At 37.7% G+C, this 13,881-nt stretch overlaps 1 protein-coding gene across 1 annotated transcript; it reads left to right on the forward strand.

The window, feature by feature from the left end:
- The first annotated feature begins 12,205 nt into the window (after positions 1-12,205).
- On the forward strand, positions 12,206-13,147 carry LOC144284083 (olfactory receptor 2A1/2A42-like). Its single transcript, XM_077848451.1, has one exon. The coding sequence runs from the start codon at positions 12,206-12,208 to the stop codon at positions 13,145-13,147; it is 942 nt and encodes a 313-aa protein (XP_077704577.1).
- The last annotated feature ends 734 nt before the right edge of the window (positions 13,148-13,881 follow it).

The raw sequence follows: 13,881 nt of genomic DNA on the forward strand, positions 1-13,881 counted from the left end.
TGCATGGAGCCTGCTTCTCCCTCTGCCTGTGTCTCTGCCTCTCTCTCTGTGACTATCATAAATAAATAAAAATTAAAAAAAAATTTAAAAATAGAACCATCTTCTGCACCACCACTTAGACCACTAATTCAGTAGATGTGGAATGTATCCCAGAGATCTGTATCTTCAAATATTACCAATAGCAAATTGTGATGTAGCTGGTCCATGAACCATGATTTGGAAGCTGAAGATCTAGAACAATACCCTTTATAATCTCTTCATCAAGCAGTGGTCTAGCCTCATGCCTCTCAAAATGTTTTTCTCAAAACACTAGCTCCTCAAGAAGGCTTTAAAAATAAATTATATGGTCAAGTAAGTTTGAACATTATTGCATATTAGATGCCTTACTTTAGAGCTCACAATTCATATTAGCATAGTGAAAATTGTAAAAATATCTGTAGTAAAGATTTTTATTCCAATTTTTAACTAATGTTTTCCAAATTAATTTGATCACATGAGAATTCTTTCATAACACTATCAGTTTCTTGGAACAGGAAATCTTTATCTTGATGGACTCATTGTAAGTACTTCCTATAACACCTTCTAGAGCAAAATTATTATTTTTTTTTTCCTGCAAGGGGAGCCTCTAAAGAGGATGTAGGTCTAAATACATATCCTGATTCAGCCTGTGAGAATGTGTGCTCTCTTTGGGTAAAGAAAGTGAGGGTCACTGTCTCTCCAGGATCACATTATTTCCAGGTCATCTGGAGATAATGAATCCAACCCTCCGCTTCATCTTGGGTCAGCATTCCTAGATATATTTCATGGATGACTTTATTCAATTTCACAATCTTCTAAATCTGAGATTTTTAGAAAAGTATACATTTCCCTATTTACCCACTACACTCATTTTTTTTTCTCTCCTTGGTTTTAAAGATAAAACCAAGTTTCTCACAGAAATCTGGGAGGCTTTGCAAAAGCCACCACCTACATAGTATATAAGCTTTAAAAAGATTTCTCCATTGTTGTGTTTAGAAAATAGAGGTATGGGAGAAGTTCTATAAGAGAATGTTTACAGGGAAGGTACACAGTGAATGATGCATAAAAAAGAAATGAATAAAGGATAGAATGCCCAAGGGGCTGGTTGATCCTTTGAAGGTTAAAAAGGAAACAATAAAGAAAGTGCGTGATTTATCATATATTGGTTATTTCTAAAATGAGCAGATCCCAAATGATAGCTTCATACCCAAGAAGTTCCTGGTACTTTATATGGAATGCCATGTGCACTACTGTAATCTCAAAAGAAAAAGGGTTAGGTGAGTTTTTTGTGCAGTTGCAAAGTTGAAAGCAAAAAACTCAAAACACTCTACATTCTTTGGTGGCTAAATACACAACGAAATTTTGATAATTTTATTACTTTTACAATGTATAATTTTTTAAAAGATTTTGTTAGGAGGGAGAGAAGAGCAGAAGGGAAGGGCAGAGAGAGAGAAAAGCAGGCTCCCCTCTGAGCAGGGAGCCTGACTTGGGTTTTGATCCCAGGACCCCAGGGATCATGACCTGAGCCAGAAGTAGATGCTTAACCAACTAAGCCATGCAGGTGCCCTCCATTGTACAATTTTATCACTCAGTTCTTTTTCTACTGCTAGAGGAAAATGACACTTTTTACAGGGCCTACAGTAAATTCATACCTTTTACAAATTGTAATTTTAAATTTTATTTGGGGTTATAGTTAAGGCTCAAGTACTTGAAAAGCCATTAAACTTGAAGATAAGGCTTTTAAGCAGTTATAGGAGCGTTTTGATTATAAACACTGAAGTAAATTGAAGAAATAAGTTCTATCCAGGTTTAGTGGAGTTAAATACTCCTAAACAATTAGGACTATGGGGGATTAAGAGAAACTACTTAATTGCATCAAAGTATTTTTATGTTACTGAACAAATATTTCAATGAGGAGATCAATGTTCTTGTTTATGAGGTTAATGTTTAGTCCTTAATAGATTTAGTCCTTAATAACCATACTAACTCCTCTTGGTTAACCATTTCTATGGCAATCCTGATGATCAGACTACAGAGTCATAATTTTAGCATCAGTGTTTATCTTGTGTGGGGTTTCTTCATAGGGAGATTATGGGCACAAAGGAACACATGGACAATCCTCAGTGATTCAGTGGATTCCAGAAAAAGTCAAATCAACTTCTCTTGAAAAAAAACCTTAGGGGCTTAAGGCCTGGTCATCAGTTTGGTAGGTCCATAAACTAGTTTTCTATTAATTAACCTGGAATTGGTCAAAATGGCCGAAACTTAATAACCCTCACAAAACTCACAAGATAATAATGGTTAACCTAGATGACAATATCAACTTTTATAATGAAGGATTTTTTTCCCCCAGGGAAAGGAGTGCCTGTACTCATTATTCAAGATAGCCCAATTTTCTTTTCCAAACTCTGAAGAATGAATTAAAAAAAAAAAGGCTCAAAGAAACTAGAATCAGAGCAAATGGAATTGAATAATATTGAAGGTATTTCTTCCAAACTGCAGAAAAATTTCCCCCAGTGGGTTACAATTCTTATAATGAACCTAGATGTCTACAACTGAAGTTTCTATACTTTGGATATAAAAAACATAATAAGGATAAACTCTAATAAATTCTCTTTATTTTTCCAGTTTTCAAGATTCCAAATAAAACATTGATAATAACATTTGTTATTTTCCATCAATTATCTGTTATGATTTCCTGAAGATATGTTCATCCTTGACTCAGATACTTCATCAATGAAAAGCCAACATTTTGCAAACCGATTATTGAAGCAATTTATTTTGGGAAGTATTTAAATGATCAGTGTATTGATTTATATTCTACTTCCAAATGGATATTATGTACAAATTCTGGTGGATCTTGCTATAACCACAAGTTATAAATGCAGGCTGAAATCAGTGTTTATAGAAAATGCCCAATGCTGGCAGATAATATAAATATTTGTGAGTATATTTATTGCATTTAAGGGTTAACTATGTTATATGTTATTTTCCTTTCTAAACATTTATCTTTCATATATGTTTACGTTTTATTCTGAAATTTTTTTGAATTTTTTTTTTTTTTAAGTAAGCTCTATATCCAACATTGGGCTTGAACTCATGACCCGAAATTGAAGCTCACATGCTCTATAGACTGAGCCAGCCAGGTCCCCCTACTCTGATCACTTTTAGAAGTTGTCCACAAGTTAAAGCAATGCTACCTAGATATGCAATGGAAAACATGAAATTTTGAGATGATGCATTTCCCAAAGTTAAGATTTGTCTGGTACCGAAAATATTTGTATTTCATTTTCTTATTGTCTTCAGAGTTTCTACTTTTTATGACTGATGGTCATATATTGATAAACTAGAGAACTATATCTTATTGTTTTCAAGATTTCAGTTTGCTACTATTTCTTTTGTATTAAGTTCCTAAATTTCCACACTTTCTGCAAGTCACCTGAAAAACACACACACAAAAGGTCCCAATATTTATGGATTGCCTAGTGTGCACTGGGCTTTTCACACAAGATCAGGAGGCATTTTTGGTGTCTCTGAATGTGTGTTTCTTCTCATAGTGGGTATGTAGAGTAGGAGCACAGCTGGACACATTTTCCAAACTTGATAATTTTCCCCAAGTTTTCATTATAACCCATCAAGACAGGAATCACACTGTAATGAACTAGTTTGTAGTTTGTAATTATTTTGTAATCACATGATAAGAGATTTCCCAAATACCATTTTGGCCTCCTTACATCCAGTGTAAGAAAACAGTGGAATACAAATAAATATGACAACATTATAGGTAGGAAATGTTCTCCCAATCCCAGAAGAGGCAGGAAGCTTTGCAGGGAAGCTACCTTAGAGAGGGTTCTCTCCCCTCCCCTGAGGGATGGATGGGACCTAGAATCTCCTCACTTCAGAATAGTTAGAAAACTTGGAAGACTTCCAAGGTTGACCTACTTGGGTGGCTGGTGCCCTAGAAAACCCCTCCGCAGGCATGTTGTAATAAGCCCCACTGGGACACCTTGGCTCTCCTTGGACTCCCCATTCTGCTTCCTGCCTCCAGCACCTTGCCTCCACACCTTGAGCTGTTGCTTGGCATCAGCTGATTTTCAGGGTCCTTTCTTCTCACCTCTGCTGCTACACAAGGGGCCCAGACTACAGTGGGGGAGAAGCTGAAGGACAGAGGGGAATGCCGGGAGCTTCTTCACCATGACACTGGTTCTGCTTCCTTAGAGGTTCCCCTGAAGTGTCTGCAGGTTTGGGAATTAGGGCAGTGCTGGGATTCATGAGATCCAAATCATGCTGAGTATTCAGGGACTGTAATGACTGATGTTGCCTCAGAGGCGTGCTCTGGGGCTGGCTGTGTTTTCTCATCACGGGTCCTGCTTGGGGATGAGGGCAGAAAGAGAGAAGTGCTTTGTGTCTCCTTCCCAGCGGAGGTGGGTGTGCAGTGCATGTCACAGCCCACCTGTCCAGTGAGCCCTTGGGTGCTGCCAACTTGGCTGAGGCCATCAGAGGATAAAAGCTCTTTTCTGGGGATTTGGCCCCATTTTCCATCAGGCACAAAAGTGAGGGTTGTGCAGCTCCCACAGAAGCTCCCAGAGAGCAGGATCCTGCCCAACTTCCAGGTACTTTTCCCTTCTGAGGTCCCTAAGTCCAAATGTGGGAGCAAACCTGGTTACCTTATTTTACTTTATCGTTAATTCCTGTTAGGGGGTAGCATCTACCCTTTTGTGGACTATCACTGTGTCCGCTAATCTTTATTTAAGTGTTGGAAAGAGAAATGAATATTCTTTGTTAATGTTAAACATATATACTCACTATTCACGTTCTGTATGAATAGTTTCATTAGATATTGAATATCTAATGAAAATTATATATACATTTTATAAATAATATAAAAGTGTTTAGGCTTTGGTCGATTTGTTTTTGTTTTTGTTTTAATTTTTATTTATTTATGATAGTCACACACACAAAGAGAGAGAGAGAGAGAGGCAGAGACACAGGCAGAGGGAGAAGCAGGCTCCATGCACCGGGAGCCCGACGTGGGATTCGATCCCGGGTCTCCAAGATCACGCCCCGGGCCAAAGGCAGGTGCTAAACCACTGCGCCACCCAGGGATCCCCAATTTGTTTCATTGGTGGAGCAATTTCCATGTGATAGACAATTACCTGAAAAAGATGACACTAATGAAAAAAATAAGAAATTTCTGTGCCATGGATTTACATAGAACATAAGGAGGGGTTCCTGGGTGGCTCAGTCAGTTAAGTGCCTGACTCTTGATTTCAGCTCAGGTCATGAGATTGAGCCCTGTGTTGGGCTCTGAGGTAGGCATGGAGCAGGCTTAAGATTCAATCTCTCTCTTCCCCACTCATGCTTTCTTTTTCTTTCTCTATCTGTCCAAAATGGTTGGATGGATGGATGGATGGATGGATGGATGGATGGATGGATAGAGGATGGATGGTTGGATGGATAAATAGAATATATGGAATAATCCTCCTAGCCAAAGAAAATTACAGTAGGATATATTACAAAATGATGTTAAATCAGGAAAATTAGCATGTTAGGTTATTATATAAATTATGCATTTACTTACTGTTAACATAGGAACAGTTCATACTAAGTCTATGAGATACTTGTTGTAATGGAATAGGAAACCAAATCGATACTAGATCTATGTCATATGCTTGTCTTCTATTAAGCTTAGCAATGAGGACAACTGGAATGTATTCAATTAATATGTGTGAATGTTAGATTTTTCATAGCTTGGAAGATTAGTTTTTGTAGTGGGCGTGGGAAAAGTATAGAAAGGGGATCAAGGTATTAGGTGCTGGTGTGTGAGGTTGGGGCAGGATGGCATACTCAAAAATACTTTAAATTTTCTTTTTTATAGGATTTTTATGCTTAATATGTGCTGTTTTATTTATCCCTGCTCTTTCTCCTGAAGCACATTTTTATAAGAAAATCTTCACAAAGCTCAGTACCATTGACCTGCTTCACTATGTGCTTCTACAGTGACCGGTACATAGGAAGCACTCAATAGCATGATCAACTATTAACCTTTAAAAGATTCTCAGATAGGCTATAATTACATGGAACTGACACTCAGCTCTTTATGGTCCACAATAGTTCGTACATCCAGAAAAGTTACATCCTACCAACCCTTATCCCATAAGACAAGTTGGAAAAGTCTTGGCTCATAACAATGTAAACAATAAGATGAATTAGTTTTCAATTTTTCCTTGCTACTTGCAGGTAAGCAGCCCTACAGTTCAGCTGAGCTATGGAATCACAATAGGTGATTATTTTAGGAATTGTGCTTCACCCAAGTCCACACTTTTTAAAATTTTTATTTAAATTCAATTCATTAACATATAGTATATTATTAGGTTCAAAGGTAGAGGTCAGTGATTTATCTCTTGCATATAACATCCAGTGCTCATTCCATCACCCAGTTACCCCATCCTGTCACCCCCCCTTCCTGCCCCCCTAGCAATCCTCAGTTTGTTTTCTATAGTTAAGAATCTCTTATGGTTTTTCTCCCTCTGTGATTTCGTCTTATTTTACTTTTCTTTCCCTTCCCCTGTGATCCTGCTTTGTTTCTTAAATTCCACATGAGTGAAATCATAATTGTCTTTCTCTGATTGACTTATTTCACTTAGCATAAAATCCTCCATCCATGTCATTGCAAATGGTAAGATTTCTTTTCTGATAGTGGAGTAATATATATATATACACACACCCCCGACATCTTCTTTGTCCAGTCATCTGTTGATGGGACATCTGTGCTCTTTTCATAGTTAGCCGTTATGGGCATCCACTACTTTAGAAGAGAACTTGCTAGCTCTTCACCCTTCAAGATTTATTTTTTAAAACATAGGTTTCTATGTTCTGATGTTTATATACAAAATGATTTTCTTCTTAGGTGTTTTAGAACTTGAGTTTTGCCTGATTATTTATTAACCAGACAACAATTTACCACTTTCAAAATCCTGAAATTATGCATATATATATATATATATATATATATATATATATATATATATACACACACACACACACACATCACTGTGCCCAAAGGTGACATTTGGACCTGGAACACATTACAGTGTTGAGCCACATCCCCTTAACTCTCATCAGCCCAGAAAAGATTTAATCTGTTTGCATTTGATTTGATTGCTTTTACCTGATACATGTCATTAAGTACCAAATAAAATAAGGAAAAATAGATAAAAGTGTATTGAAAATGTAACTGTTTAAAACATTTAGCAAATCCCTCAGTTAGTCTTATCAAATTTTTTAAAGTGTGTTTTAATATCTCCAGGGGTGCAATTCTTCTGAATGGCTATACTTGACTTCCTTTGGGAACAATGGGCTGAACTTGGCATGATCATAGTAGAATATATTTTAAAAGAGATCAAATCCAATATAAAGAAATCAATGTTTAGATGTTTATTCATTTGTTTATATTCATTTATTTGTCCCTTTGACCAATGTCTATTAATTTCCAGGATATAAAAATTAACAAGCCTATTCCACTGCTTTGCAAAGAAATCAAGAGCAGCCCGGGTGGCTCAGTGGTTTAGTGCCCCCTTCAGCTCAGGGCATGCTCCTGGAGACCCAGGATCAAGTCCCACGTCGGGCTCCCTTGCATGGAGCCTGCTTCTCCCTCTGCCTGAGTCTCTGCCTCTCTTTCTCTCTCTGTGTGTCTCTCATGAATAAACAAATAAAATCCTAAAAAAGAAATCAAATTTGAAACAGAGCTACTATACTGAAAGAATATTAATGTACCCTGGCCTCCTTTTTATTTGTCTTTAAATTGGCAAAAAACCATGGTTTGTACTCTATTTCTTTTTCATTTATGTTTTCATGTTGAGAGAATAAAGGAAAATTGGGAAAAAATTACTATCTTATAAGTGGGTAGCTCCGAATGTATATCACAGGCAAATATTTTTCTATGCCTTATGTGCTTAAAAAAATAAATTTAGGTTTGTTAAGCACAGAAAATGTTAATATTAACCTAAAATCAAATAAGCCCTGGTCATATATGAGGAATTTAAATATATTATTTAAATTACTCCTGTATCCAGATGATTTAATAATTTATCAATAATGCTTATAAGAAAAAAGATATCTGTTGCTATTAGGAAGGGTTCTGTTTCTTTTCCTGGGTCTTGCTTCAAGGAGGTTACTTGGGTCCAGGTTCTGGTCCTCCCTTTTAGGTCCAGCTTTGGAAATTCTGTTCAGGAACTGCATCATGCTATCCAAAGTACAGTGGGACACTGTGTAAGCCAGAGTATCTAAATGTTCCTTTATTTAAAACTCAAAATGTGACTATATAATAAGCAAAGAACTTTGCTGATCAACACATTCCTTCTTTGTGGAAATATCTACTCAAAAAGGTAATTTATTGCCTAATGGCTTAATTGGTGAGCATGAAATCAAAGTAAGAGAGGCTAATCAGGTCTTTCTGACTAGGGGTGCTGGTCACCCAAGCCATTCATCTAGGCTGTAGACGTAAAATCATTAGGTAACTAGGATCATTGTGACAACTGGTCAGACTTCTGTGTCCAAAAGTCATTAAAGAATCACAGACAAATGCTGCCTCTCTGACCTCGTATCTATGCTTCATATTGATCATCTTTTCTCCCCCCACAGCCTGTTTCCGGACAGGTAGCCCACACCACACATCTGACTACACTTAGTCCACCATCACATTCTCCTGGTCTGCCTCCCTGAGATTGTATCACCGCACCCTGACTATAATTTTGGAGTCTCCCAGAACTCTCCAGTCACCTTTTCCTGATATTCTCTTGTTTATCAAGTCTATGATAAAATTCATAGACCAACTATTTTATCACTAGCTTGTTGATGCCATTTCTCAATAGGCAAGCTGAATTACCAATGTGTCAATAATTTGTTTCCATTCACTACTTATAAAGTATATTTTGATTCATGGTCCTGCTGTCAGCTGCTATTTTTTGGCTTAAATGGAACTTCCTGTGTTTGAGATTTCAGTTAAAATGCATGTTACAAATACAAAGGATTAAATTAACAGTAAGCTGAGTATATTTCCTCTTTCTAGTCATTCTATGCTATGGCCTTTTTAAATATTTCCAGTTTTGGGCAGCCCCGGTGGCACAGCGGTTTAGCGCCATCTGTAGCCCGGGGTGTGATCCTGGAGACCCAGGATCGAGTCCCACATCGGGCTTCCTGCATGGAGCCTGCTTCTCCCTCTGCCTGTGTCTCTTCCTCTATCTCGCTCTCTCTGAATGAATAAATAAATAAATCTTTAAAAAATAAAAATTTCCAGTTTTATTGGGATTAAATTGACATAGAACACTATATAAATTTATTTTTTTTCACATTTTTTAAATTTATTTTTTATTGGTGTTCAATTTACTAACATACAGAATAACCCCCGGTGCCCGTCACCCATTCACTCCCACCACCCGCCCTTCTCCCCTTCTACCACCCCTAATTCGTTTCCCAGAGTTAGCAGTCTTTACGTTCTGTCTCCCTTTCTGATATTTCCCACACATTTCTTCTCCCTTCCCTTATATTCCCTTTCACTATTATTTATATTCCCCAAATGAATGAGAACATATAATGTTTGTCCTTCTCCGACTGACTTACTTCACTCAGCATAATACCCTCCAGTTCCATCCACGTTGAAGCAAATGGTGGGTATTTGTCATTTCTAATAGCTGAGTAATATTCCATTGTATACATAAACCACTATATAAATTTAGAGTTGACAAGCATTAGGATTTGACTCACAAATATTGTAAAATGATCAACACAGTAAGTCTAGTTACTAGACTAGTAACATTTATCATGTCATAGAGATACAAAAAAAAAAAAAAGAGAGAGAGAGAAAGCAAAAGAGATTTGACATTTTGTGATGAGAACTCTTAGGGTTTACTCTTAACAACTTTCAAATATACCGTACATCATCATCAACAATAGTCATCATGTTGTACCTGACATCCGCAGTACTTATAACTGGAAATTACACCTTTTGGACACCTTCATCCAATTCCCTTTCCACCCACTCTACTCCTCTGGTAATCACAGATAAGATTATTTTTCTCTGAGTTATTTTTATTTGTTTTAAATCCCACATGTAAAAGACATCAAGTGTTTGTCTGACTTATTTCACTTAGGATAATGCTCTCATGTTGTTGCAAATGACAAGATTATTTCCTTTTTATGACGAATAATTTCGATTGCATATGTATACTAAAACTTCATTTATCCATCAGTGGGTACTTAGATTGATTCCATGTCTTGGCTATAATAGGTAATGATGCAATGAATCTGGGGGTGCAAAGAGCTCTTCCACATAGTGTTCTCTTTTAGAGATGTTCCCAGAAGTAGAGTTGCTAGATCATATGGTAATATTATTTTTAACTTTTTTTTAAGATTCTATTTATTTATTCATGATAGAGAGAGAGACAGACAGAGAGAGAGAGAGGCAGAGACACAGGCAGAGGGAGAAGCAGGCTCCATGCAGGGAGCCCAACGTGGGACTCCATCCCGGGTCTCCAGGATCACACCCTGGGCCAAAGGCAGGCGCCGACCCACTGGGCCACCTAGGGATCCCCTTATTTTTAATTTTTAAAGGCATCTTCATAGTATTTTGTTTAGTGGATGCACCAATTTACATTCCTACTAACAGTGCATAGGGCTCCCTTTCCTCCAGCCTTTGGTAACTCCTGTTGCTAGCCATTCTGACAGGTGTGAAGAGCTATCTTGCTGTGGGTTTGATTCACATTTCCCTTATGCTTAGTGATATTGAGTACCTTTTCATGTATTTGTAGCCTATCTGTATGTCATCTTTGAAAAAAAAAAGTTCAGGTCCTTTACTCATTTTGATTTGATTATTTGGGAGGTTTTTGGGTTTTGTTGTTTTTGTTATTGAGCTGTATTAGTTCTTCGTAGGTCTTGGATATTAACTCCTCACCAAATATATGGTTTGCAAATTTTTTTTCTGCTTTCATAGATTTTCTTTGCATTTTTTGGATCACTTCTTGCTGTGCAGAAGCTTTTTAGTTTTATATTATCCCACTTATTTATTTTTTATTTTGTTGCGTGGGCATTACATGTTATATTTTAAAAATCATTGCCAAAACCCATGCCAAGAAGCTTTTTTCCTATGTTTTCCTCTAGGAATTTTATGCATTTTGGTCTTATATTAGGTCTTTCATCCATTTTGAGTTAATTTTTGTGAGCAGTGTGAGGTAGGGGTATAGTTTCATTTTTTTAAATGTGAATATCCAATTATTCCAGGACCATTTATTGAAGAGAGTACCTTTTCTGCACCAAGTATTCTTGGCTCCCTTGTCAAATATTAGTGAATCGTGTTTGTATGAGTTGATTTCTGGGCTGTTGATTCTTTTTCATTGTCCTATATGTCTGATAGTTCTGATTATTTTACCTTTAACATATGGCTTAAAATCAAGAAGGGTGATGACTCCTGCTTTCTTCTTTCTCAGGATTACTTTGACTATTCAAGGTCTTTTGTGGTTCCTTAAAATTTTATAATTTATTTTCTACTTCTGTAAAAATGTCATTAGCATTTTGACAGGGATTACATTGAATCTATAGATGGCTTTGAGAAGTATGGACATTTTTTTTTGGACATTTTAACAATATTAATTGTTCCAATCAATGAACATGGGATTTACATACTGATAGAAACTCAATCAAGATTTCAGCTGAAGTAAGTAAAGTTGTTTTCTTTCCCAGGACCATTCTCATTCAAAGGTCCTCTATACTGATTATTAATACTCTGCAGTAATTCTCTTACAGATTTGTACATATGTAGCTCTGAGACAATCCATATTTCATAATTATTTTCTTTGTAATATGGTTTGATATTTTTTAATTCCATCACAATGCCAATGGCTCACCATAGGTAATCACTATTTCCCTTTTTCTTTCCATATTTCCCTTTTATAAAACTAGATATGTTAAGAATTTAGCAAAAGAATATTTAAATTTGTTTTAATAGGTGACTCTTTTTCTTTCTTTCTCTTTTCTTCCTTCCTTCCTTTCCATCTTATTTATAACTCGGTGAATTCTTAAAGTTGTTTTCTAATAGTCTTGTGCACACCAAAAATTTATGGAATGATAAATAAAAGAGTTGTTTAAAAATAATTCTGTTACATAGCTATCTGGTTTTCTCTTTAATAGTAAAATGGAGAAAAATCAAACAATGGTTACAGAATTCATCCTATTGGGATTTTGTCTTGGTCCAAGGATTCAGATGGTTCTCTTTGGGCTCTTCACCCTGTTCTACGCCTTCACCCTGCTGGGGAATGGGCTCATCCTGGGGCTCATCTCACTGGACCCCAGACTGCACACCCCCATGTACTTCTTCCTCTCCCACCTGGCCATCGTCGACATAGCCTATGCCTGCAACACAGTGCCCCAGATGCTGGTGAACCTCCTGAGGCCAGACAAGCCCATCTCCTTTGCTGGCTGCCTGACGCAGACCTTTCTCTTTTTGACTTTTGCTCTGATAGAATGTCTTCTCCTGGTGGTGATGTCCTATGACCGGTATGTGGCCATTTGCCACCCCCTCCGCTATTCTGTGATCATGAGCTGGAGAGTCTGTATCACCCTGATGGTGGCTTCCTGGGCATGTGGCTCCCTGCTGGCCCTGGTCCATGTGAGCCTCATCCTGAGGCTGCCCTTCTGTGGGCCTCATGAAATCAACCACTTCTTCTGTGAAATCCTGTCTATCCTCAAGCTGGCCTGTGCTGACACCCGGCTTAACCAAGTGGTCATCTTTGTTGCCTGCATGTTTATCTTAGTGGTGCCCCTCTGCTTGGTGCTGGTGTCCTACTCACGCATCCTGTTGGCCATCCTGAGGATCCAGTCTGGGGAGGGCCGCAGAAAGGCCTTCTCTACCTGTTCCTCCCACCTCTGTGTGGTGGGGCTCTTCTTTGGCAGTGCCATTGTCATGTACATGGCCCCCAAATCCCACCACCCTGAAGAGCAGCAGAAGATCCTTTTCTTGTTTTACAGCCTTTTCAACCCTATGCTGAACCCACTGATCTACAGCCTAAGAAATACAGAAGTCAAGAGTGCCCTGAGAAGAGCAATGTGCAAGAAAAGTCATTCCCAATTGGAGTGATATTGGAATCACCAGGCTGAGTGTTAGATTAGTGCCCAAATCCAGGAAATTTCACTGCTTCCTTCTTAGATCTGCCTAAAGGACACAAGAGCAAGCCTTCTCTCTTCTTTTTTTTTTTTTTTAATTTTTTTTAAAATTTATTTATGATAGTCACACAGAGAGAGAGAGAGAGAGAGAGAGAGGCAGAGACACAGGTAGAGGGAGAAGAAGCAGGCTCCATGCTCCGGGAGCCCGACATGGGACTCGATCCCGGGTCTCCAGGATCGCGCCCTGGGCCAAAGGCAGGTGCCAAACCGCTGCGCCACCCAGGGATCCCGCCTTCTCTCTTCTTTTGAATGAAAAGGTTTAGATATGTTACATTCATTGATTATCTAGCAGGTGTGATTTTATCAGATATGATTTTTTTCTTTGCTCATTGAATTTAATATCTGAAATTAAAAATTGTTTTAATCCATTTTCTGGATCCCATCAATTGAATACAGCCTATCTATCTCTCTAACCCTAAGTATTTAAAACACAAAAACTACGTATATCATAGGATTTGGAAGAAAAAAACCCTGCAGTAAAGGGCAATGACCCTCTAAACCCAGAGGCACACTTGTCCATTCTCCTAAAATTTTACTTGCCCTGCTAAAGACAACTGTTAAAGAATAACTCAGAGATATTTATTTAGTGTTTTGCATGATGGTGAGAAATTTTAAATGAAAATTATTGACTCAGGGAGGAATGAGCAG

The sequence above is a fragment of the Canis aureus genome, chromosome 15 (genome assembly GCF_053574225.1).
Source record: "Canis aureus isolate CA01 chromosome 15, VMU_Caureus_v.1.0, whole genome shotgun sequence".
Taxonomy (NCBI): domain Eukaryota; kingdom Metazoa; phylum Chordata; class Mammalia; order Carnivora; family Canidae; genus Canis; species Canis aureus.